Source organism: Chlamydomonas reinhardtii, chromosome 10 (assembly GCF_000002595.2).
Source record: "Chlamydomonas reinhardtii strain CC-503 cw92 mt+ chromosome 10, whole genome shotgun sequence".
NCBI lineage: Eukaryota > Viridiplantae > Chlorophyta > Chlorophyceae > Chlamydomonadales > Chlamydomonadaceae > Chlamydomonas > Chlamydomonas reinhardtii.
The window spans coordinates 3,178,680-3,203,127 of record NC_057013.1 but is presented as its reverse complement, the minus strand read 5'-3'; the positions used below and the strand labels follow the sequence as shown (position 1 = coordinate 3,203,127).

At 61.5% G+C, this 24,448-nt stretch overlaps 7 protein-coding genes across 9 annotated transcripts; 4 read left to right on the top strand and 3 right to left on the bottom strand.

Annotated features, from left to right (window-relative positions):
* The first annotated feature begins 339 nt into the window (after window positions 1-339).
* Window positions 340-6,275, top strand: CHLRE_10g442600v5 (uncharacterized protein). Of its 2 annotated transcripts, none has more exons than XM_001690291.2 (9): window positions 340-715; window positions 793-865; window positions 994-1,149; window positions 1,333-1,903; window positions 2,025-2,209; window positions 2,365-2,667; window positions 2,815-2,874; window positions 3,065-3,373; window positions 3,508-6,275. In XM_001690291.2, the coding sequence occupies exons 1-9, from the start codon at window positions 629-631 to the stop codon at window positions 3,636-3,638; spliced, it is 1,875 nt and encodes a 624-aa protein (XP_001690343.1). In that variant the 5' UTR covers window positions 340-628; the 3' UTR covers window positions 3,639-6,275. The 2 variants fall into 2 exon arrangements, with proteins under 2 accessions (XP_001690343.1, XP_042920217.1); XM_043066820.1 differs by having other exon boundaries at window positions 3,041-3,373.
* A 132-nt stretch (window positions 6,276-6,407) lies between these two features.
* On the bottom strand, window positions 6,408-9,399 carry CHLRE_10g442550v5 (uncharacterized protein). The gene is made up of 2 exons (XM_043066819.1): window positions 8,998-9,399; window positions 6,408-8,881 (listed from the first exon to the last, which is right to left on the bottom strand). The coding sequence occupies exons 1-2, from the start codon at window positions 9,185-9,187 to the stop codon at window positions 8,130-8,132; spliced, it is 942 nt and encodes a 313-aa protein (XP_042920216.1). The 5' UTR covers window positions 9,188-9,399; the 3' UTR covers window positions 6,408-8,129.
* Window positions 9,400-9,539: 140 nt separating this feature from the next.
* On the top strand, window positions 9,540-12,645 carry CHLRE_10g442500v5 (uncharacterized protein). The gene is made up of 2 exons (XM_043066818.1): window positions 9,540-10,318; window positions 10,435-12,645. Exons 1-2 carry the CDS (start codon window positions 10,129-10,131, stop codon window positions 11,184-11,186), a joined length of 942 nt encoding a protein of 313 aa, XP_042920215.1. The 5' UTR covers window positions 9,540-10,128; the 3' UTR covers window positions 11,187-12,645.
* A 725-nt stretch (window positions 12,646-13,370) lies between these two features.
* Window positions 13,371-15,382, bottom strand: CHLRE_10g442450v5 (uncharacterized protein). The gene is made up of 3 exons (XM_043066817.1): window positions 15,034-15,382; window positions 14,659-14,919; window positions 13,371-14,470 (listed from the first exon to the last, which is right to left on the bottom strand). The coding sequence occupies exons 1-3, from the start codon at window positions 15,289-15,291 to the stop codon at window positions 13,853-13,855; spliced, it is 1,137 nt and encodes a 378-aa protein (XP_042920214.1). The 5' UTR covers window positions 15,292-15,382; the 3' UTR covers window positions 13,371-13,852.
* Window positions 15,383-15,622: 240 nt separating this feature from the next.
* CHLRE_10g442400v5 (uncharacterized protein) lies at window positions 15,623-17,462 on the bottom strand. The gene is made up of 3 exons (XM_001690468.2): window positions 17,106-17,462; window positions 16,599-16,822; window positions 15,623-16,312 (listed from the first exon to the last, which is right to left on the bottom strand). The coding sequence occupies exons 1-3, from the start codon at window positions 17,328-17,330 to the stop codon at window positions 16,060-16,062; spliced, it is 702 nt and encodes a 233-aa protein (XP_001690520.2). The 5' UTR covers window positions 17,331-17,462; the 3' UTR covers window positions 15,623-16,059.
* A 140-nt stretch (window positions 17,463-17,602) lies between these two features.
* CHLRE_10g442350v5 (uncharacterized protein) lies at window positions 17,603-20,118 on the top strand. Its single transcript, XM_043066816.1, has 5 exons — window positions 17,603-17,911; window positions 18,252-18,407; window positions 18,523-18,576; window positions 18,722-19,033; window positions 19,237-20,118. Exons 1-5 carry the CDS (start codon window positions 17,855-17,857, stop codon window positions 19,705-19,707), a joined length of 1,050 nt encoding a protein of 349 aa, XP_042920213.1. The 5' UTR covers window positions 17,603-17,854; the 3' UTR covers window positions 19,708-20,118.
* A 55-nt stretch (window positions 20,119-20,173) lies between these two features.
* Window positions 20,174-24,448, top strand: CHLRE_10g442300v5 (uncharacterized protein). Of its 2 annotated transcripts, none has more exons than XM_043066814.1 (6): window positions 20,174-20,493; window positions 20,747-20,935; window positions 21,137-21,271; window positions 21,395-21,436; window positions 21,578-21,611; window positions 21,741-24,448. In XM_043066814.1, the coding sequence occupies exons 2-6, from the start codon at window positions 20,805-20,807 to the stop codon at window positions 23,598-23,600; spliced, it is 2,202 nt and encodes a 733-aa protein (XP_042920212.1). In that variant the 5' UTR covers window positions 20,174-20,493; window positions 20,747-20,804; the 3' UTR covers window positions 23,601-24,448. The 2 variants fall into 2 exon arrangements, with proteins under 2 accessions (XP_042920212.1, XP_042920211.1); XM_043066815.1 differs by having other exon boundaries at window positions 20,203-20,493; window positions 20,687-20,935.

Genomic DNA, 24,448 nt, shown 5'->3' with positions numbered 1-24,448 from the left:
AGGGTCCGTATGGAGCACATGGACAGCGTTGCACACCGGTACCAAACGGATCAGGATGGCCTCCTTGCTAGATGGGAGGCACAGCGACCTGCTGGCTGCTGCATTGACCCGGCCCATGGGCACAAAGATCACAGAAGAGAAGAAGAAGAGAAACATGGCAGACGAAACCGACCGTTTCAGCAAAACATCGACACAACCTGCCAGCTACCGTCGGTACAGTAACAGCGCGCGAACAACGCACCAATGCCTTGTCCCTTCTTGCTACGCATTTATGTGGGCACGGGTGGGAGCCACACACATCGGGACTACGCTTTCCTGCCCCTTGCCATGTTCCATCACGAGGGCAGACGAAACCGACCGGAGAGAAGACGAGGGGTAGGTCATGAGCAGGATGGCGATTTGGGCATTTACCTTCATGGCGCCAACGTATCTACTCTTACTCTTTCACCCTACTTGCTGATACCTCCTTACCTCGGCATTTTGAGAAAGCAGCGTGAAGCGAGCGGCACGTGACTAGGACGAGCCTGGCGAGGCGCGCGACTCCCTCGAGTGCTTGACGTGAATTTAGAAAAGTTTATAACACTGCATAGGGCACGACTGGCGAGAGCAGCGCTGAGGCACGGCAACCATGAGTGCGGTCGAGGTTCACCATACCGAGAAACGCTCCTTTAAGGAGCTTATGGTCGGAACCTACGACCTGAAATATCTCTGCCTGGTAAGCGCGGTGCAGTTCTAGTGGCCGCTTTGTCCTTTACTGTCCTTTACCAGCCGTGTCTCGCCCTGGCTTCGCAGCCTGCTTTTCCATACTTTCGGAAGGGGAAAGGCGTACCCCCGCCGCGCTTCTTCGGCAAGGATGATTTTCTGGGTGAGGAATCTGTCGGCCTACATACACTGTGCCATCGTCGGTCCCATCGTCCGTGCCCGTTGCCAGACAGAGCTTGCGGCTCGCACAAGGGTAACCGGATTTGCCGTGTGTATCGTGACGCTCCGCAGGACTGTTCGTGGCCCTGGTCATGGGCCTGCAGCACGCGCTGGCCATGGTGGGAGGCCTCATCACGCCGCCGCTGCTAGTGTCAACCCTGGCCTTCGGCAACCGGCCTGGGACCACAACTCCCTATGCCCAGGGCGATCCAGCTGAAATTCAGCGCTGTGAGTCATATGCTGGGACTGCGTTATGCTGTTGACTAGGTTGGTGCGAGCGCATGTGCGCAAGGGTGTCGGCAGCATTGGCGATTGGGGACTTTGGACCACGGCGGGCACCCTATTGTGCGGCCCCTGGATTCGTTTTGCGAACTTCGCCCTTACGGTTGACCTCTGGTTTTTTGTCTGCAGACCTGGTCCAGGCGGCACTCATCGTGTGCGGTATCATGACCTTTTTCCAAGTCCTGGGCGTGCGCATTTACAAAACCAAGTTTCAGTACGGAGCGGGTGTGCTCTCTTGTATGGGCATCTCCTTTACAACCGTGCCCATTGCGACCTCCGTCATTGGACAGCTCATGAAGGAGCAGGGACGAACTTTTGAGGAGGCGTACGGCAACTTTCTCGGCACCATCGCCATGTGCGGGGTAATCCCCGTAATCCTTTCATTCTTTCCCATTCGTGTCATCAAAAAGATCTTCCCGCCCCTTGTGTGCGGCATTGTCATTATGATGATTGGCGTGCATCTGATCGGTTCTGGGTTTAAGAACTGGGGCGGCGGCGCCTTCTGTGCCGATAACTGGCAGCACCCGCCCGCAACCAGAGCGTGCTTCCTGCCCGCCAAGTACCCCAACGGCACCAGTTACTTGCAGCTGAACCAATGCTGGGTGGGCCCCGGCGTCATGTGCGGCGACAAGACCAAGACCGAGGTATTCCTTCCTTTCGGCTCTCAGGAGTACCTCGGCCTGGGCTTTTTGGTCTTCATGTGAGTGGAGTGGGCATGCAAGCCGGCCAGGGCAGTGGTCAGGCACGCTTTACATGTATGGCCGACTTTGCCGTACTTCATTCAAGGGTTGCCCTGTCGCGCCACCCTACCGCATTCACAGCACCATCATCTTCTTGGAGATCTTCGGCAGCCCCTTCATGCGCAACGCCTCTGTCATTCTGGCGCTGCTGTTCGGCTACCTCATCGCCGCTGTCACCACCTACCAGGGCAAGAAGTACGTGATCACCACCAAGATTGACCAGGCGCCCGGCATCACCTTCCTGTGGACCACCACCTTCCCGCTAGGTACGTTACGGGATGGAAACGATTGATGTCGCGTGGGGTAGGCAAGGAGCATGGTGTGGCACGGTTGGAAGTGTTGGGATTGGTGGGATGGGTCGCAAGCGGCGGCGTGCCCTGACCACCCCGCATGCCCTGCGTGCTTGCCCCCGGCATCACAGGTTTCTATCCGCCCGCCATTATCCCGCTGATGATTGTGTTTATCATCACATCCATTGAGACCGTGGGCGACACTTCAGCAACTATGGAGGCATCACGTATGGCTGTTGACACCGAGGACGGCACGCGGCGCATTAAGGGCGCGCTCCTGAACGACGGCATCAGCGGCATCTTCTCCGCCCTGGCCACCTCGCTGCCCCTGACCACGTTCGCTCAGAACAACGGCGTCATAGCTTTGACCAACGTGGCCGCTCGTCAGGCCGGCTTTGCTGCTGCGTTCTGGCTGTTCCTGCTGGGCATTCTAGGTGAGTGACGGGGCCGGGTCTACATGGCTACCTTTGGGACACGCGCGCAAGAGAAAGGGCCGCGCATCGTTGTTTTGCATCTATCTGCGTGTCACCCAAAGTTTGTGGTCTTGTCTTACGAAAACCACGCCGCTTCTGGCCCTGCAGGCAAGGTGGGCGCCTGGATCACCACCATCCCGGAGTGTGTGCTGGGCGGCATGACCACTTGTGAGTGGGGCGGGACAGGGGCATTGGCACAGCAGGACTCAGCGGCTGCAGGGAGGGGCGGCTGCTGACAGCGTGGGTGCCTGGCTGTGGGTTTGGACTTTCGGAACGGAGCGTGCCAAAGCCCAGGCCAGCATGTGATTGCACGTGTCTAAACCTCATGTACCAGTTGCCCCGACGCCCCTACCCGCAGTCCTGTTCGCCAACGTCATTGCCTCGGGCATTAAGATTATCATCAACGGCGATCCCCTCACGCGCCGCTCGCGCTTCATCCTGGCGTGCTCATTGGCGCTGGCGTTTGGCGTGGAGCTGGTCCCGCAGTGGGCCACGCTCAACCTGTGGCCCGTCACGCCCGGCATGTCGCCCGGCCTGCGCGGCCTGCGTGACGCCATCATCCTGGTCATCTCCACCTCCTTCACCCTGGGCGCCGTGGTGGCGCTCATCCTCAACCTCATCATACCGCTGGACAAGACCGATCCTACAGTCACAAGATGCTCTCCAGGTGGGCAATACGCCTTCTGCGCCCCTGCTGCCGTGATCAGACCATGCCCCGCTTGTGCGTGTAGACGTGGGTAATTGCGTGCGGCTAAGCTCTCAGGGGCTGTACCGTGTATGTGCACCCAACTACGTTCGCAGGTGCTAGCTCGGTCAGCACTGAGAATGACGGGAAGGATGCTTCGTTCCACTCAGACGCGGCACAGGCCAGCAGTGCTCCACCGCCGGTGGTGACCATCACGCAGAGACACAGCAGCAATGGCTTCGCGTAGGCGGCCCTGGCTTCGTGGCTCTGTACTGGCCTGGGTAAACGATATGGATGGCCATCCGGTGAACCCGTAAATGAATGAGGCTTTTATGGTGAGGCTGCGTTCGGTCTCCCCCCAATAAAAGGAGCAACCGAAAGGTCAAGGCCTCTTTTGCTCGCAATTTTATTTGTACTGCCAAAGTATCAATGGTTGTACTGACTCGGTTCTGATTGCACCCCGGCGGTGTGTCGCGTGCACACGCGCGTGTGGGTCTTGCATGGTACGGACGACCATAGGCTTGGGACACGCATGTGCAATCAGTTGTATGTCCGATGGACATGTCGACAGGGCACACGCCTCTGAGGACTGGTGGTGTAGGATGTTCAGCACGCATGGTGTGCGTAGTGCATTGTATCCTGCTGTTGATTGTTTGGTTGACCATGACGTGATGACGCGGCCATGGCAGACATGCAAACCGCTGCCGCTGGCTGACTTGGACGTCATGGATTAGCCTCCTGGATCCAATGCATTAGCCAGTATGGGGAAATTCAACTTTGCTGACGCTTGCAATTGGACTGGATGTCAGTAACCCAGCCTGCCGTAGAGGGCTTGGTGTGGTGCCCAGTGGGAGTATCACGGTAGATGCCATGCAAGCTCATGTGCTCAAGGGCGCGTCGTGGGCTTATAATATAGTATGATGAGCAACCCCAACCCTTACCCCTGAGCAGGAGCGTGCGGGGTTCTGTTCGTTGCCGGAGAAACGGCGGGTTTCTAGGGTGACACGGCTGGGGCGCATGCGTGCCAAACACATTGCATGCACGGCGTCGACAGGCGAGCAGAGCAAAGCGCCGTGTGATTTTCGGGCTTTCGGTAAGGCAGGTTGGTAAAGTCCCGTAGGGTGCAGCTGATGTTTCTTTGTGGGGGGAAGGCCACGTTGGGAGGAGGAGAGCGCAGCGCCGCCCTAGAAGCGGCGCAAGCGCGCAGGCTGAGGAGCCGGCTGGTGTCTTGGTAGCGGTCCGCGGTGGGGCTGGCAGGGCATGCGTAGCGGCATGACAAGTAGTGCGGCTGTTGACAACTGTGCTGCGTCTGGCTGCGGTTGGCTCTGCTGTGGCATCGCGATTGCTAGGCATCGGGTTTGGCTATGTGCCTATGGAAACTGACCCCGGCTATGTCCGGGCGATGAGGTTGTTCGGCCTCAGACTGTATGTGGAGGGGCTCAGCCCCTTTTCCCGTGACCGGGGAACACTTGTCGTGTGTGTTCGGGGTTATGAATGCGGCAATTCTGTACAAGAGGGCGGTGGGTTGCGCTATTGAGTGGGAACCTTGCTGGCGATGGGCCAGTGATGTGTGATGGATCAGGCTGGAGTGTTGGAAAGGAACCCAACATGTCATTGTGGCATGCATGCAAGTGGCTCTCGCGGAGGTAATGCAGCACTTTCGCGCTTGTGGGCTTATAAATACCGTAATGATTGTACCTTGGCGTGAGCCTTCAGCGAACGGGATGGCTAAAGAGACCAACCTGACACTCCAGACACGCTGGTGCCGCGCCTGGCACCCCTGAATAGAAGGCTTCACGCATTGCTTGTGGCTGCAGTGGGCTTTAGCTTTCTGCGGCCGTGAAGCCCATCCCGCCCAACGACGACACGTCCACCACCACCTCGATGATTGTGCGTAGCGGGAGTAGCAACAAGATTTTGCCCGTTGATGATTTTGCTAAGGCCAAACCCGTCTCGTACGATGACTCCACGCACCAGTTGGGGTCATGCAACAGCGAGAGCCCCACGCCATGTCCGTGTGCGGGGTGGCCAACTCGCCCCATGTGATCGGCAACGGTTGGCAACCGCCCCCAACACCCAGTTGCGACCAGGCCCCGGCCCGATTCCTTTGGATGTACGGATGTACCAATAACCCCTGCACCCTCGCTATTCCGAGTGCACCGTGGCATTGTGTGATGGGTTTGACCCTACGCTGTCGCATTGGCATATATACTACAATCTCTTCAGGACGTTTTGTGGGCGCATTGCGTTTGTTTGCCCAGTCACTGCTGCGGCTAGTAATGTATGTTTCGGGATTCATACAGTTTTGGACCAGGGCGCCTGCCCTAACTTGGACTGTTTATTAGACCGACGCCCCCGCCCTGGTAGTTGCGACGTGCGTGCGCTAGGTGCCCTACTGAAGAGGCGAAGCGTGTTATTAAGGGCTGGTCGCTGCTTCCGTGCATGTTTGTCATGCGGGCCAGCTGCATTTTGTGTGTGTGTGTGTGTGTGTGTGTGTGTGTGTGTGTGTGTGTGTGTGTGTGTGTGTGTGTGTGTGTGTGTGTGTGTGTGTGTGTGTGGTATTTACCGTGTGGATGTCCACCGGCCTGCGGCATCTGTTCCAGCGTAGATGCCCCCCGCATGGGTAGACAGGCTGGATAAACGCGCAGGCTAAATCCAGCCAGTGTCCGGCCGGAGCCAGAGCACAGCGTCCCTGGCTGTTTGTGTGGACGACTTCACCCAATGAGGTCTGCGTGATGGACTGCACGTAAACCTTGCACGCAAAGCTTGCAATGACAATCCGCACGTCCCTACCGCCTGCTGGTGCAATCGGATAACAATGCTATCGACGTCACGACATGCTTGAAACAACGCAACACTGCTGCGTGGTAGACGACGGTACCTTTTGTCCTTGGCAGCCTTACTTGCCAACCCCTGGCGTGACCCTTGGCCCCTGGGGACTACCACGTGCATCGGGCCCAAATGGCTGCGGCCACAACCCCACTGGACCTTGGCTGGACAGCGCGAAACTGCTCAACGGTCCGAAAGGTTACACACTCTGGCCACGTACGTATCCCCTCATGGCAAGCTGGGTGTCGCGCGGGGGTAGATCTGGTGGGGGCCAAGTACACAAGATGAACAGACTGGGGCACTGACGCGGACACACTCGCTAATCTAACCTCTTTATAGTACGTATCCTGGCCATTGCCAAGGCCACTGCGACACTGCCACCATTCGTAGCTCACCATCTATCACGCATGCACCATCAGTCGGGCCATCGGCTGTTCGGTGCCGCAACACATTCAACTGGGACCTCGTCCCACTCTTTGGGGAAAGGCTATCCATCTACGTCAGATGCTTCCCCGGCGGGCCACAAATGCACCGGCCCTCACCTTCGGAACCGCCGCCACCAAGAGCTTCTTGTGTGGAACTTGTACGGAACAGATTGCGAACAAGGACTAATAACCTAATGCCACGAGAGGCCCTAAGCCCCGCCCCGGCTGAAGCCGCCAATCTGCTGGCCAGCACGTCAGCGGTGCGCTACTCTACGGCCCTCCATAGGCCCGCGCCTTCCACGGTGCTCAAATCAATCTATTGCTTGCTAAACCCATCAATCCATACAGCAGTCCACGCTACGTGTCCGCATCTACGTACGCGTTCCAACACTCCATCCGGCCACTAACCTCTCATAGGCCCGCGCCTTCCACGGTGCTCAAATCAATCTATTGCTTGCTAAACCCATCAATCCATACAGCAGTCCACGCTACGTGTCCGCATCTACGTACGCGTTCCAACACTCCATCCGGCCACTAACCTCTTATAGGCCCGCGCCTTCCACGGTGCCCAAATCAATCTATTGCTTGCTAAACCCATCAATCCATACAGCAGTCCACGCTACGTGTCCGCATCTACGTACGCGTTTCAAACACTCCATCCGGCCACTAATCTCTAAGTACAAAAGTCCTGCTTGGGTCCGAGCTGCGAATCACTCATACTTCACTCTAGGGGGCTGGGAGGCACGCCCCACATCGACATCCGGCAGCACGCATTTGCGGCGCGTAGTAATCGTTTCACCAGTTAGCAGTTGGCACACGGCCATCCATACAGCGAGGTAGGCACCGTAACCAAGTCCTAGCATCCTAACACGTGTACAGCAGCTACTTGTCAAAGTCGCATGAGAAGTGATGTATTGCATACGAGTTACCGGCTGTGCGCCAGTGTGTGTTGCAGACAACCGTTGCACCGTATTCATGTATGTGTGCGGCGTGAATCAACGCTGCGGGGATGGCTTATTAGTGCACTAGGTGCACTGGTGCAGTATCGCACCCAGTAGTGTCAAGCGCCCTGCGAAAGCTCCGGTAAATCGATGCTGTGAGCTTGCAAGCTCACTCATCATTTCGAATGAGAAACTAACACAGTTGCGGTACTGTTACGTACGGCTGGTTTTCGTTCCGGACCATCCATCCAATGGGATGGCAGTCATCTCATCTCTAGGCTTGGCTATTTAGCCGTGCGGCCTCATATCTTGCTGCGTTCAGGCACGATTAGTGCCTTTGCTTAAACCTGCGTACCATACGGTACGCCACTCATCTTGCCGCTGCTTGTTGCGGCCCTTACTGCCTAGTCCGTAGTCGTTTGCGGTCAGTGCGCGCTCGTCAGGCACGCACAAGGCCGCGCGCCCGCCGGTCAAGCTGCTGCCAGCCGCCGCGCGCGTGGTCCGCTGATCCGTCCTGCCCGGCAGCTGCATAGCGGCGCATTGTTAGGCGCTTGCCGCCTTGGGCTGAATCACAAAGCCCGGTGCCACCGACACCTCCGTGTAGACGGAAGGCACCTTGGACCACTGGTAGCTTAACACAGTGTGCAGCGTCGGGAAGACGGTGCGTGCGGCGTCCTGCGCCGCCGTCTGCTCCATGTCGGCCCGGCGCCACTCCGCAAACTGGCGCGCCTGAGCCGCCTGCGCCGCAGCGTTCTCCTCAGCCGACATGACCGGGGTGGGCACCTGCTGCTGCTGCTGCACCGACGACGGCGCTGCCGCAGCGGCGGCGGCGGCAATGCTGATGTTGGCAGCCGCGGAGGTGGCGGCGTCGCTGGCCGCCTGCTGCAGCTTCAGGAAGGACGCCTGCAGCTGGCGCGGACCGCTCAGCATGTTGCCGCCGAGGGCCATTGGCCGGGGTGAAGACAGCACCGAGTAAGCCGCGCAGGCCTCTGCCGGGATCACGTCGCCGCCAGCAGCGTCACAGCCGCTAGCCGCCGGCGCAGCAGCGTGCAGCGCGGCGGCAATGGACGCGACTGGGAGCAGGATGCGCGCGGGCTTGGCGGGCTCCTGCTGCTTAGGCGCCGGCGTAGGCGCGAGTGCGGATTTGGAGGAGCAGCTGTTGGGGTCGCTGCTGACGCACACAACCGCAGGCTCGAAGGCGACTTTGACCTCGCGGACGCGGTCAAAGCTGTTGGCCGAGCGGAGACTGTTGTCGGAAGTGCTCCGCGACAGTGTTGCCGGCGACGCAGCGCAGTCTGCAAAGGAGGACAAAATGGAAATTCAGCGACTGGCCCATTTCGGTATACGTGAGTACCTTAAGCACCCGCAATGCCCGCAAAGCCTCGCCAATTATGCCGATGCCGCCACTCACCCGACGGGGTCGCAATGCCAGTGCTCGCGAGCGAGCAGTGCCGAGCGAAATGCTTCCACACGCCCTTGACTCCGCGCGCAGCCCTAGCCAGCCAGGCTAGCCACATCTTGTGAGGGCGCCTCGAAGAGCGAAAGCCCGAGCCATCAGTGGCGTTGACGAAGCGGTGCGGAGGCACAGTCGCGTGAATCATTCTTGTTTGGCTTTCACGTTAAAGTGAGCAGGTAATAAGTTGAACAAGTCCGCAATGAACGGCTAGCTATGTCTTCCTTGCTGGCAATGTGTATTGAGGGAAACAGGCAGACGCAGGCCCGAATTCGGGGCTTTCTTGCCCGAATTGCGAGGTACGGCGCGCCATCGGTGCACCGCACTACCTTGCCCAGCCACGCTTGGTTGCGTCTTCACTACAAGCATGGGCCGGATGTTGTTGTGCATGAGCTTGGTGCGACTGTGCGGGCTGGCCGGACGAGTGTTGCGCGGTGCAAAGTCTGGTGGGGCTCAGACTCGCTCTGTGAACTGTCGAGCTGTTGCGAGCCTGTGATTTCGATATCTTACGCATCCGCCAAAGCCCGCAGCTTCCGCGAGGCTGTCCAAGGACAACTTGCAGTAAGGGCGGTCACGAACGAGCCTCCGCTGGCAAATTCGCGCTTCACATGTTTACTTGCAGACAGATGGTCGATTCGGCGGTTCCGAGCTTGCGCGAGCACCGCAGCGAAGCAAAGCGGAGCGAAACATGTGTTGTCTCCAATTGTCACCGTCGGCTACCGATCTGGACCCCTCATAAACTTGATATCTGTTGGCATCTGTCGCAAGTCGTCGGCAGCTGCGCGAAGTGTCTTTGGCTGCGACGCGGGCTTCCCTCGCCGCGAGCCCGCACAGTCGCACCAAGCTCATGCACAACAACATCCGGCCCATGCTTGTAGTGAAGACGCAACCAAGCGTGGCTGGGCAAGGTAGTGCGGTGCACCGATGGCGCGCCGTACCTCGCAATTCGGGCAATAAAGCCCCGAATTCGGGCCTGCGTCTGCCTGTTTCCCTCAATACACATTGCCAGCAAGGAAGACATAGCTAGCCGTTCATTGCGGACTTGTTCAACTTATTACCTGCTCACTTTAACGTGAAAGCCAAACAAGAATGATTCACGCGACTGTGCCTCCGCACCGCTTCGTCAACGCCACTGATGGCTCGGGCTTTCGCTCTTCGAGGCGCCCTCACAAGATGTGGCTAGCCTGGCTGGCTAGGGCTGCGCGCGGAGTCAAGGGCGTGTGGAAGCATTTCGCTCGGCACTGCTCGCTCGCGAGCACTGGCATTGCGACCCCGTCGGGTGAGTGGCGGCATCGGCATAATTGGCGAGGCTTTGCGGGCATTGCGGGTGCTTGAGGTACTCACGTATACCGAAATGGGCCAGTCGCTGAATTTCCATTTTGTCCTCCTTTGCAGACTGCGCTGCGTCGCCGGCAACACTGTCGCGGAGCACTTCCGACAACAGTCTCCGCTCGGCCAACAGCTTTGACCGCGTCCGCGAGGTCAAAGTCGCCTTCGAGCCTGCGGTTGTGTGCGTCAGCAGCGACCCCAACAGCTGCTCCTCCAAATCCGCACTCGCGCCTACGCCGGCGCCTAAGCAGCAGGAGCCCGCCAAGCCCGCGCGCATCCTGCTCCCAGTCGCGTCCATTGCCGCCGCGCTGCACGCTGCTGCGCCGGTGGCTAGCGGCTGTGACGCTGCTGGCGGCGACGTGATCCCGGCAGAGGCCTGCGTGGCTTACTCGGTGCTGTCTTCACCCCGGCCAATGGCCCTCGGCGGCAACATGCTGAGCGGTCCGCGCCAGCTGCAGGCGTCCTTCCTGAAGCTGCAGCAGGCGGCCAGCGACGCCGCCACCTCCGCGGCTGCCAACATCAGCATTGCCGCCGCCGCCGCTGCGGCAGCGCCGTCGTCGGTGCAGCAGCAGCAGCAGGTGCCCACCCCGGTCATGTCGGCTGAGGAGAACGCTGCGGCGCAGGCGGCTCAGGCGCGCCAGTTTGCGGAGTGGCGCCGGGCCGACATGGAGCAGACGGCGGCGCAGGACGCCGCACGCACCGTCTTCCCGACGCTGCACACTGTGTTAAGCTACCAGTGGTCCAAGGTGCCTTCCGTCTACACGGAGGTGTCGGTGGCACCGGGCTTTGTGATTCAGCCCAAGGCGGCAAGCGCCTAACAATGCGCCGCTATGCAGCTGCCGGGCAGGACGGATCAGCGGTCCATGCGCGCGGCGGCTGGCAGCAGCTTGACCGGCGGGCGCGCGGCCTTGTGCGTGCCTGACGAGCGCGCACTGACCGCAAACGACTACGGACTATGCAGTAAGGGCCGCAACAAGCAGCGGCAAGATGAGTGGCGTACCGTATGGTACGCAGGTTTAAGCAAAGGCACTAATCGTGCCTGAACGCAGCAAGATATGAGGCCGCACGGCTAAATAGCCAAGCCTAGAGATGAGATGACTGCCATCCCATTGGATGGATGGTCCGGAACGAAAACCAGCCGTACGTAACAGTACCGCAACTGTGTTAGTTTCTCATTCGAAATGATGAGTGAGCTTGCAAGCTCACAGCATCGATTTACCGGAGCTTTCGCAGGGCGCTTGACACTACTGGGTGCGATACTGCACCAGTGCACCTAGTGCACTAATAAGCCATCCCCGCGGCGTTGATTCACGCCGCACACATACATGAATACGGTGCAACGGTTGTCTGCAACACACACTGGCGCACAGCCGGTAACTCGTATGCAATACATCACTTCTCATGCGACTTTGACAAGTAGCTGCTGTACACGTGTTAGGATGCTAGGACTTGGTTACGGTGCCTACCTCGCTGTATGGATGGCCGTGTGCCAACTGCTAACTGGTGAAACGATTACTACGCGCCGCAAATGCGTGCTGCCGGATGTCGAAGTGGGGCGTGCCTCCCAGCCCCCTAGAGTGAAGTATGAGTGATTCGCAGCTCGGACCCAAGCAGGACTTTTGTACTTAGAGATAAGTGGCCGGATGGAGTGTTTGAAACGCGTACGTAGATGCGGACACGTAGCGTGGACTGCTATATGGATTGATGGGTTCAGCAAGCAATAGATTGATTTGGGCACCGTGGAAGGCGCGGGCCTATAAGAGATTAGCGGCCGGATGGAGTGTTTGAACGCGTACGTAGATGCGGACACGTAGCGTGGACTGCTGTATGGATTGATTGGTTTAGCAAGCAACATATTGGTTTGAGCACCGTGGAAGGCGCGGGCCTACAAGAGATTAGTGGGCGGACGGAGTGTTTGGACGCGTACGCAGATGCGGACACGTAGCGTGGACTGCTGTATGGATTGATTGGTTTAGCAAGCTATAGATTGATTTGAGCACCGTGGAAGGCGTGGGCCTATGGAGGGCCGTAAAGTAGCGCACCGCTGGCGTGCTGGCCAGCAGATTGGCGGCTTCAGCCGGGGCGGGGCTTAGGGCCTCTCGTGGAATTAGGTTAGTCCTTGTTCGCAAATGGTTCCGTACAAGTTCCACACAAGAAGCTCTTGGTGGCGGCGGCGGTTCCAAAGGTGAGGGCCGGTGCATTTGTGGCCCCGGAAAGCATCTGACGTAGATGGATAGTGTTTCCCCAAAGAGTCGTTCGCTGTAAGCCTCCGCCCTCCAGTCTTCTACCGGCATGGCTTTAGCAGCGTGCCTCTTCTGTGGCGTCTCTTCTCTGCCGTGCCCACTGTGCAGAAAGGAGGCCAAACAGACTAGCAGTTTGTTGCTTGGGGCCCATGCGCAGCGTGGGCGATGGGCCCGGTTAAGTAGCGGGGCACGCGGTCGCGCTCGCTCCTTTGCGAGTTTTCTTCTGGCAGTGGGGCTCAGTGGGTGATGGCTGGCTGGGTGACGGCTCAGTGGGGCTCAGTGGGGCTCAGTGGGGCGCAGTCGTGGGCTCAGTGGGGCTCAGTGGGTGATGGCTGGGTGACGGCTGGGTGACGGCTCAGTCGTGGGCTCAGTGGGACTCACTCACTCTACCCTCCCGACGGTGCAGGGACGTGACGTCAACTCCGCAACCAACATCCGGCACGCGCTGGTGGAAATGCTGCTGGGGCACAAGCGACCTGCATCGCTGCAGACTGGCGGCGGCGGCGGCAGCGGCGGCGGCGGCAGCAGCGGCGGCGGCGGCGGCGGCGGCAGCGGCGGCGGCGGCAGCGGCAGCGGCGGCGGCGCGTGCGCGCATCTTGGTAGCGGAGGGGGCGGGAAAGGCCACGTGGAGGAGGAGAGCGCAGCGCCGCCCAAGAAGCGGCGCAAGCGCGCAGGCTGAGGAGCCGGCTGGCGGTGTCTAGGTAGCGGTCCGCGGTGGGGCTGGCAGGGCATGCGTTGCGGCATGACAAGTAGTGCGGCTGTTGACAACTGTGCTACGTCTGGCTGCGGTTGGCTCTGCTGTGGCATCGTGATTGCTAGGCACCTGGTTTGGCTATGTGCCTGTGGAAACCGACCCCGGCTATGTCCGGGCGATGAGGTTGTTCGGCCTCAGACTGTGGAGGGGCTCAGCCCCTTTTCCCGTGACCGGGGAACACTTGTCTTCTGGCATTATGAGTAATCTTATTATGAGTAATCTTCCTAGCTGCGCCCTCTGCGTGGTTACGACGGTTCGGGCTCGCCCTCCCAAGACCCAACCCGGACACCCGGACCAAGACCGTCGCTCTCTGCTCTACCCTCTCCAGCGGCGAGCCGCCCTCAAAACTTGTAACACGACGCAACGCTAGGAAACCGAAGCTGGCAAAGATTGTCTCAATGACGCCCTTCATTGCATGGCATAGTACAACCGGTGCGTACCACCCGTATCTCTTCGTCAGATGCACACGCGCCCTACTTGCCGCTGCCTATTGCCGGAGAGGAAGGATGAGCGGTGCATTGCACAGCGGGCATGCCGGTTCCCTCGTGTAGTCAGTGGCACTGAGGAACCACTTGTCCACGCACTCCACGTGGAAACGGTGCCCACACCGCAGCACGCGCAGCACAACAGGCGCGTCGTCCTCCGCCTCCGCTGCAGCATCAGATGCGATGCCCCCAGTGGCTCGGCAGCCGCTATTGGCTGGGACGGCGTGCTCGCCAGCGCTGGCGCCACCACCGCCCGCGCCGCAGTGGGACGCGGGCCCAGCCTCTGCCCCTGCCGCGCTAGCCACGGACGCTCTATGGTCCTCGGCCCCAGCCTCATTCCGCTCCGCCACGTCCGTCACCCACTCAGTTGATCCGGCGCCTCCATGCCCCAGCTCCGCCGCCGCCTCTACTGCTCCTGCGCCTGCTCCTGCTGCGGCCGCTCCTCCTGCCGCTGGCATCTGCGCCGTCTCAGCAGCGGCTCCTGACGCCTGCTGGGCATACTCCTCGCAGCATATGCTGCACGAGTCGGCGCTGCTGCCGCCGTGCTCCAGCAGCTGCCGCACCAGCTCGCCCTTCTCCAGGCACTTGACCGGCTCCAGGCCGCGGCCGTGCAGCAGCGCCTGCAATGCCAGGGCGTTGGGTCAGGCGTAGCAGAAGCCACGTTTGGTGGCGTGTACGCCATCGCCTGCGACCTTACTCAGCTACACGCGGCTGACCATATTGGGACAGCCCATTCTCAAGCACGCGCCCTAAGCACAAGTGCCCCCAGCACGTGCGTGTCCCTCGCAGGCCTTGCACACCAGCCCACCTTAAGCTCGTGCACGGACAGTGCCGCCATCTGCTGCGGCGTCATGTATGCCTCCGTGGGCAGCTTAGCTAGCGCGTCTGCAACCTCCTCCAGTGTCACGCGGCGGCGACTGGCGCCGGGTCGCCCAGCACCCTGCTGACCCGCCTGCTGTCCCGCTGCTGGGCCCCACTGCCACCTGAACGGGCCCACGCCAGCGGCCCCGCCCTGGTAGCCCTGGAACAAGAGGCGCACGAAGAAGCGCCAGCCGCCGTTGGTGCGAACCTGTAAGATTGGGAGAACTTGCACACAAGGTCACAACCTCGTGCCGGTCGGTTGACAGGCGTGACCTGGAAAACGCGTGCCCCCTTCCCCTCAGTTCTGCTCCGGCTCACTCACCCAGTGAACAAATCTTATCATGCCAACGATGCCAATGATAGGCAGCACCACGTTGACAAACGAGCCGAAGGGCGATGCGGCCTCAAGCGTGCCCTGACTCGCAGTGCGCCCAGCAGCGCGCCTGGTCCTGCTAGGCGCCTCCGTAATGAAAATACCATCAAAGAGCAGTGGCACAAACTGGAGTAAGAACGGAAGCAAGAGGATGAGCGGGGCAATTTGGACCGACCCCTGACCTCCTGAAAAGAAAAAGAACATCATTTTTGTGGTGGTGCATATGTTGCTGCATTACCGACCGCTTTCATAAGTGGCCGGGGCGCATGGGACGCGAGGGTTTCTGCATGGCGATTCCACAGACTTCTGTGCTGAGGCAAATGCAGGTGGGACAGGGGCAAGTACTCCCGCCTCTAACTAGAGTGCACAGCACACTGGCCAGGTGTTATAGCATGGAGGAATGAGGGGACAGTCCCCTTGCTGCAAACCGAGCCCACCAGCCAGCACCAGCCGGGCAGCCCCGTCGCGGCGTTGCCCCTGACCGGGGGCCACCCTGCCCCTGACCCCGTCGAGTCGAAGGCCAAAGGCCATGAGCATGCGCGAGCGGCCATTACACAGCCTTGCAGAGCGCGCGGGCACAGACTACGCCCATGAGGCCATCACCTCCGGTTCGTACAGGCCGTGGTCCCTGCACCTGGTTGTCAGCTACGCACACCTGTTTACACATCCCGACAACACGGCTCCGAAGCACATTCCAGCGTCCCATCTGCATCGCCCCGCCTCACTAACCGTGCCTCCACAAGCGCCAGCAGAGCAAGCACGCCCAGCAACCAACCAGCGCGGGCTTGCATTGGCCACAGCGTCATCGCGCTTGTGCCGTCGCCCCAGCTCCTTCGACGCGCCTCACAGCCCACATCCACACACCGCGCCTGCCCCTTGCATCGCGCCACGCCTCCATAACCCATACTCATGCCGATCCTCCATACCCATGCCAAGCCTCCAGACCCCAGGTCCTCGCCACCGAGCGCCTCGCCCTCAGTCCAGCGCCTTGGTGCCCTTCTTGAGCGCCTCCAGGCGCGCCCGCACCTCATCCGGCAGCTCGTCGTCATCGTCGCCGTCTAAGGTCGACGCGGGCCGCTTGCGGCTGGGGCCCGGCCCCCCTCCGCCTCCTCCCATGCCATCGCCAGGCTCCCCGGTCCCGGCCTGCCCCCAGGTGGTGCGGTTCTCCTCCAGCTTGGCGCTGTCCTCCTCGTCCAGCGGCGTGTTCCACCACACCGGCCCGCCAAACCTGTGTGGGCGTGCGAAAAGTAGTGAACGCACAGGGCGTGAGTGCAGGGTCGATACGGTGATCGGCACACCAAGTGGCCGGAGGCCGCGTGCAGTCTTACTCGGGCGACATTGTTGTGCTTGTGCAAGCAAGGTCTAGCCTGGCATAGCGCCTCCCCATGTGAGGGCGCCCGCAACGGACAACTTTGGCATCCCCTACTGACGCCACACCATGGACCCGCATCTCCAGCAATACACTATGGTACAGCATACCTAAAATGGCCCATGAAGTTCCCGGTCCCACTTACTTCCCGTCTCCCGAAGCGCACGAGATGCAGCCAGTCTGCACGTCTGGTGTGATGCGCTGCTGCTTGGCGCGCGCCCGCAGCGGAACGCGACAGTGGCTGGTGGTCCCGAAATTGTGGTTGCCTTTCTGGATGGCCAGCATTGAGCAGAGAATCTCGTAGCCGGGCTTGCGCCACTTAGCTATCAATGCGCCGTCGGCCACCTTCTCTCGCACTAACCACTCGAACTGTGAGTGGGCGCCAGAGAGGGAAAAGGTCAATCCTTGCGTTCATCTGCCCCGTAGGGCGGGCCACAACACCATGCACCTGTACGCTGAGGCCAACCCTAAGGCAGCTCCTGCTAGTGTTCTGGCACGCTGTTCACAGTATGACCACGGTGCGCGTGCGCTTCACGGCACCGTGATTCCCCTCTCTAACCCCGCGCTCCCGCACGTCCTCCGCTGCCTGCTGCCGCCCCCCCCCACCCGCCGAAGGCATCAGACAACCGCATGTGTGACGACGACAGCTTACCAGCTCCTTGGACATAACTTTGCGCTGGTACATGAGGTCGTAGATGAAGCGATTCTTCTCCCAATGTAACCGGTGAATCTTCCACGTAAGCTCTGTCTTACGCTTTCCCTCATGCTCCTCGTTTACCGCCTCCTTGAGCTGCTGCTCAAAGTCCTCTATGACCTCCTCAATGAGCTCCCAGCCCTCCGGCGGCTTCTTCCCCTTAAGCTTGCGTCTTAGAGACATATCTGAGGCCTATGAGCAGCTGAGAGTGGTCAAGACAGCCGGCTGGGCCTAGTGGCGGGCAATCTGGACCAGTTCCTTGGCGGACTATTCTGGTGAAGAATGTGTCTGAAGGGAAAATGGCAGACGTGTACCAGACTAACGTCGTATGAGCCACATTTCGATTGCCTCAGTCTTCCCATGCGGAATGCGAAGCAGGCCGGATGGGCGCACTCGATTCTGGGGAAGTTCTTTGACTGGCTCATCTCAATAACACATACATTCACACATACGGAGCGACACACTCGCGCTTGGGTGGAGCCTGCCGCGACCAAAACACGTCGCAAGACTCTTGCGGTCCAGCTGACGCGTCCAGCTCCTGCAGCTGTCAATTTTAGGGCCGCACGCCAACCTGGGGGCCTGGGTACATAGTGTTAGCTGCTAGGATTATCAGCGCTTGGGTCCGGGGGTCTGCACGTCGACCTGCAGGCCCTTCGCCAAACCAGCCTGAGTGAGAGCAGGGAGAAACGGGTCAGGACGCGAGCGCGATGGTCGGCCTCCCCGCAGGAGAGCGGGAGGCCAAGGCCCCGAACAACATGTCACCGGTGCGCAAGGATCGGGTGATGGGGTTGCAGGTGCTGGGACAGGTCAGCGGGGTACGGGCGCGGTGAATGCCGCGCAGGCCCGCTGGATGCGCAGTGCTACTGCGCAATACCACTGCGCTATGCACTGCGCTAGCGATTGGGAGGCACTACGGGCATGCGGCGTGCCAGTATAGCACACTCAGGGTGCACCTGAAGTTGTGTATTCTAGCTGTACAATGCGCGCTGACGCTCAATTCGGGTTTGACCCGAATTGTCCGCCCGCCTCTCCCGCTTCCGAAGACGGGGCGCGCCATACGGTAGCACCGCGTAGCTGAGGTAGTTGAACCGGTTGCGCCCGCAGGATGAGTACAAGGAGTGGCTGCGGGCAGCGGGCCGGCGGACGCTGGATAAGTATCGTCACCAGAAGGGACTCGCGGCCAAGAGCGCCGCCTCCGGGGCAGGGGCCGCACCTGGTGCACCTGCCCCCCCGCCGGCGGTGGAACTCACGACGTTCAAGGTGCGGTGCCGTAAGCCGCATGGGCCAAGCGTAACCCTGCCGCACGCAAACCTGGCATGCTCCTGCAAGTGGGCCCGTAGCGCACTGGGCGTTGACCTCTCGACTCCAATCGCAGGTGTTCACACAGCCGGCGGAGGTGGCGACGGGGAGAGCCACATTACCTACCGAGGTGAGGCCGGGCCTATTGCGTGAGCACTGTCCGTGCCGGGCCGCCCGGCTGCAGGCGCAGCTGTGGCCAACACACAATGCGCTGCGTCTCAAGATTCTAGCGTTTCCATGTAGACGAGGAATGCGCTGCTCCTGGTTTCCTGCAGATGCCGCGCCTGGGGCAGGGTATGGCGAGCACGTCCCTGGGCGCGCTGCCGCCCAGCAGTGCGTGCGCGCCGCCGCTGCACAAGACGTCTTGCTCCTCCTCCGCAGCCTCCGGGACGGTTGTGGCGGGCAGCCTGCCGAGCAGCACCGGCTACAGCCTCGCTGGCTCCAGCTTCGCTGGCACCAGCCCAGCGCCGGAGGGCTTCCTGATGGGCCGGCAGGAGGACGAGGGGCCCACAGGTCTGGACATCAACTCGGGCGTGCGGGCAGGCAGTGGCACAGACCAGGCGATGGTGGACATGCTACTGGCGCAGGTGAGGGTGTCAACAGCTGGGCAGAGTGGCAGTGTCAGGAACGGATAAGTGGTGAAGCTGATTGCATGGTTCCGCTTATGCTCAGTGGCTGGAAACGCACCTGAACTTGGGCATGTGCTGCTCTGGCCGCAAGCTCCGCCCTTCACTGCCACCTCAAGGCTTACATACAACTGTGCCGTTGCCGCCGCCACCCACCCGCCCAGGTGGAGGCTCTGATGCGCGACAAGGCGGCGCTGTCTGCGGAGAACGCGGGGCTGCGGCAGCAGGTGGAGCAGCTGACAGAGCTGGTGGGCTGGCTGTCGCTGGAGCGCGGCGAGGAGGGCGCAGGCGGGGCGGGGGCGGCGGAAGAGGAGGGCGGCTCGGGGGCGGCGGGGCTGGAAAGCCCGGGCGGGGCGTTGTACGGGTATGACAGCGCGTACGCCTTCGCAGACCCGTCGGAGGAGCCAGGGCAGGACTTGGGGCTGACGGCGGAGCGCGCGATGGAGGGTGCAGTAGAGGGCGGGGAGGCAGGGCAAGGGCTGTCTGCCGAATCGGCGGTGACGGTCACAGGTGACGCAGGCGAGGGGACAGAGCCAGGGATCGTGCGGTCGCCAGTCGCAGCAACAGGGCCGCGGGCCACGGCTGGACAAGAGGCGGATGCGGAAGAGGCTGGGTCACTGGGGCCGCTGGGGTAGCATGATGGGGTGGACACCGTCATGGTGCCGGGCCCTGAGCGAAGGAGCTGGTGCAGTGTGGCGCGCCAGGAGAACTTCGAGGCACGAATACGTGGGTAGAGTCTAGTGCTTGCCGGCGTGGGTGAGCAGGTTGTAGACTACGGTAATCCAGATGTCGGCTCGTGCTAGTATTCTGCGGCGATGCAGTCCGAAGCTGAGGACTAAAAGAAGGCGTGGTCATGAACGCCTTGAACCTTGAAGTGACGCGGCACGGCGTGGTTGTATGAGCGAGGGAGGAGCGGAAAGGAGTTAAATCAGATAATGTCCAAGCTTGCAGTTGGAGGTCACAAGTCCACGGGCGCATAAGGGGGGGGGTGCAGATTTTCCGCCTGGGGTACCGGCGGGTTTCGGCATTACTGGCACGTACCCATCGCGGCATTTGCACGCATTGACGCTATGCCAGCAAAACACGTGCGGTTTCCATTATGTATTTGAGCATAGGTAGCTCGAAAGCGAGATAGCTGCTGCTGTGACGCGAACAACTACTCGTTTGCACCCAAGAGGCCAAGTCCGATGCCTTGTACATTTCAGCTCGTATAGTTGCTGTCGCTTAGCGTGACACGACTGGTTGCTGTGGTCCACGGAGAGAAAAGCTTTCTGGCGAGCTACAGCTTCTTGCCGGCCCGGCAGAAATACTAACAGGCTGGCTTTTGGGACCTCGCAATACTGTAAACCCTCTCCAGCGCTCACCCTCACCTTCACCTGGGGCGCATCTGGTCGTCTCAATTTGGAGAGCGCAACGTAAACGTGAGACTCGCCACGAGGACAACCCTTCTTTTCAATCAGCAGCAATTGCTTATAATGCATAGCCCCGTGGCAATTGCCCTCGCCGGCTACTGCCCGGCGGGGTTAGCAACACCTGACACTGAAGGTCGAGCTTCGCCGTCGCTTTCTGCGGTGCAACAGAAAGTCTAAGGGCGTGTACACTTTTGCATTGCAGTGTCGAAGTGGGGCCCTCGACCTTACGGCCAATTATCGCCCTCCACTTCGCTACACGCAGGCACCGCCCGCACGGGCGGGCGCCCCCGCGTCAGCTGTGGGCACAGGAGCACATAGAAATGACAAAAGGCGGGTCTTCACGGGGGCGGACCAAGTCACAGGGCTCGGATGACGCCAAGGAGGCGCGTTCGCCGGCACGGCATAGTTTAGACCGGCGGCCTTTGCGCTTCTGGCAGCCCTTCAACGATTGGTGCGCTGGGGGCTTGCAAGGTTGGAAACGTTGTCTCGAAGTCGCTAAGACCTTGGCAACGCGCTAAGCCACTGGAACCACGCTGGGTTTTGTGGACAACACACCGTGCAGAGCCTTCTAGGGGTGCAGCCTGACCTGTGACTGCCGTTGTGTCGCTGGTAGTCGCTGGCCGCTGACACGGCTTCCGGCCTTGGTTCGCAGGTGGCGGTCCACGTTTGAGAAAAAAGAGGGCAGGCGGCCAGACGCGCAGGAAATTACTGTGTGGTACAACGAGCATGCCGCCTCGTTGTGGAAGGAGGACGCGCCGTCGCTGCAGGAAACCCGCATACACGCCAAGTGGGTCGCAGTCTTGTATCCCAGGCCGCATGTCAGTTGTGTCTAACGATAGTGGCATCGGCTGGTCACGCGGGCTTACAGACTGTGACTTAGTGGCTGTTGCGGTGGCATTCCCGTTCACAGGTGCCTCCGCAGCCTGCCGCTTGTGCGCGACTATTTCCGCAAGTGGGTAACAAATGGCAGAAAAAATCATTACTTACCGCCTGTACCTGGGGTGTAAGGGCTTGACTCCATAGCTTAACAGAGCGCCGTTGCATTTTCTGTGTTGAGCACCTGGCCCCTCGTGTACTGCTGCCCTGCCTGCAGCTACCGCGCACGGAAGCGCTCCGTCAGTGACAGGGTGAGTCGCTGGGTGGACGCATGGTACTGGCATGCGTATGCAGCACACAAGCTCACTGTCATTCCGCGGCATGCGCAAATGCATGCCCGTTGCACGCTTTTGATTCCTTGCAATGCCCGCTTCCTGCAGTCCGGGAGCATGGGCCCAGGCGAGGACTACGACGCGATGGACCAGCACGACGGCGGCGACGGCGGTGCCGGCGGCGGCGACCCCGACTACGCGCTACACCGCCGCCCCGGACGGGGGCGTAGCGGCAGCCGCGGAAGCGGCCAGCGCGGCCGCCGCCGCGGCGCCAGGGGCGCTGCCGGGCTGACGGAGGATGACGAGGACGCGGTTGCTGAGGATGACGACGACTTGGACGGCGATGCAGTGGCGGGCCTGACACAGCTGGCGAACCTGGCGGCAGCGGCGCAGAGTGCCAGCCCCAGCCGGGACGACGGTCACGGCCGGCGGCTAGGCCACATGGGCGGCGGCAGCGACGGCGAGGGCGAGGGCCGCGGCGACGACACGGGCGGGCTGGGAGGTGGCATGTCGCTTGACCAGCTGCTGGCGGCGCCGGCGCTTCTGAGCCCCACCACAGCGGCGCTGCTGGCAGTGCATCGAGCGGGGCTGGAGGCGGCCGACGGCGCAGGTGGGGGCGCCGGAGCTGGGGCCGGGCTGCCGGGTGACCTGCTGCAGCGGCTGGCCATGCAGGCGGCGGCGGTGCAACAGCAGTTTGCCCTGGCGGCACTGGCGCACAACCTGGCGGCCTCGCAGCGCGCGGCCGCGACCGGTGCGGTAGAGGAGGAGGCTTCGGGCGGCGTCCGCGGCTGCGGTGATGCGGGCGGCACGGAGAACGGCACCCTTAGCCCCCGCTCCAGCAAGCGGCAGCGGACGGCAGCTGCTGCGGCCGCGCTGGGCGGGGAAGGACCGAATGGTGCTGAGACGGGCGCTGGCGGAGCCGGCGCAGAACAACCAGGCTGGCTCGGCTCTCGCCGCTTGTTACACACAGAAGCTGAGCCATCGGTTGAAGTTGCGGCGCCCGGCGGGCGGAGCCGTGCTGCCGGGAGCTGGCGGGGCGGCGGTGGTGACAGCCGGCAAGGCGGCCCTTCCAAGCGCCGCGGCCAGCATGCGGGCGGCGGCTCGGGGCCTGCGGGGCAGGAGCCGCTGGATGAGGACAGCCTGGCTGGACTGAACGGCCTGGCGGTGGCGGCGCTGGAGCTGTCTGGCATGGGCCTGGCCGAGCCCGGCGGCGTGTTGCTGCCGCCGCCGCTGGAGCTGCTGCATGTGCCGCCCGCCCTGAGCCTAGAGCCCATGGGCCGCGAGGCGCTGCAGGTGCTCGGCCGCGAGCAGCTGGTGGACCGCGTGCTGCTGCTGCAGGCGCACCTGCAGCTGGCAACGCAGCAGCAGCAGCAGCCGCAGGCGGAATTGCGGCTGCAGGCGGCGGGCAGTGAAGGCGCGGCCTTGGGCGCCGGCGCCGGCGGGCTACCGATGGCGTCGCCAGCGACGCGGCTGCTGCAGGCGCTGCCCGCGGGCATGTCGCCGGGGCAGAAGCTGAACGCCATCCTGGCGCAGGAGGGGCTGCTGCCGGGACCGGTCGCGGCGATGGCGTCGGCGGGGCCGGCGGGGCTTGGTGTGCCGCTGCCGCTGATGCCGCAGGTGAAGCAGCAGCCACTGGAGCAGCAGTCCTTGCTGAAGGAGCAGGAAGCGGCTGCGGTGCGGGCGGTGGGACAGCAGACGCCGCCGCGGCCGGCTGAGGTGCGATCGCCCGTGCGGCTGGAGCAGAAGCCGGCTGAGGACCGGCCGTCGTCCACAGCTGCTGCGGCCACGACGACGGTCGACATGGGAGTCTCGGATGCGGGCAACGCCGCGGCAGCTGGAGGTGCCGTTGCCGGGGGAGATGACGAAAGCATGGGTGATCCGGCGCCAAGTGACGCAGACGAGGCCCACCTGCAGGGCGGGGGCGGCGCGCCCGAGGTGGCATCCGCACCCACCGCAGTGGTTGCCTGAAGCTAGGAGCGAGTGCGCAGCGATAGATAGACGTGTGAGGGGTCGCATGCCGCATTGCCGATGCATGTCCATCCTGATGGCGAGGTGTGGTTATGCGATGTGTGCTCAAGAACGCCGCGCTGCGACGTGCTCTGATGTCATGTGAAGTGGTGGTCGGGACTGCGCAGCGGATTCTCAGCTCGGATGACTTGTGATGCCCCTAGAGCGAACCTGATGATACAGACAGTACATGACAAATGCAGTAGACATTGTAGACGCTCGAGCGAGCGCAACCGCCGTCAAGCTGGCGAGCGAGCAACTTAGCGTAGTTCAAATGGCGTGCGAGTACCGTATCTGCTGGCGACATCCTTCATGCTGGCTTCCATGCTGGCTCGGTGCTGGCAGGCAACCACGACACTCTGCGAGATGAGCTTCTGGCGATAGAAGGGCGGATCAAGGCGCGAGTGCGGGAGGCGGTTGCCGCTGCCGATGTGCCTCCACGCGCGCGTGTGCTGAAGCCTGAAGGTTTGGACAGCGAGCGAAGCGCGGCGGCTGTCGCCGGGGGACATTGGATGCAGGCATTTGGGGGGACGTTTTGAGGGGAGGTTTGGGGCGGCACGGTTGCTGGGAGGCGCATCCGGCTGGGGTTTAAGTGGCTGTGATGAGGTGGTGCTACATGGATTGGATTAAATGAAGTGGCTGGTTCATACCACTTGTGGCCAGGGGTGGCATGCCGCGGGAGCGGATTTATCATGTGGTTCGATTTACCACAAATACGGACGACGAGCTGGACCAGCATGCAGGTATTGTTCACCACGCACAGCCGCGTAGGGCAGCCCGACGAGGGAACATGTAGCTATGGTAGAGCA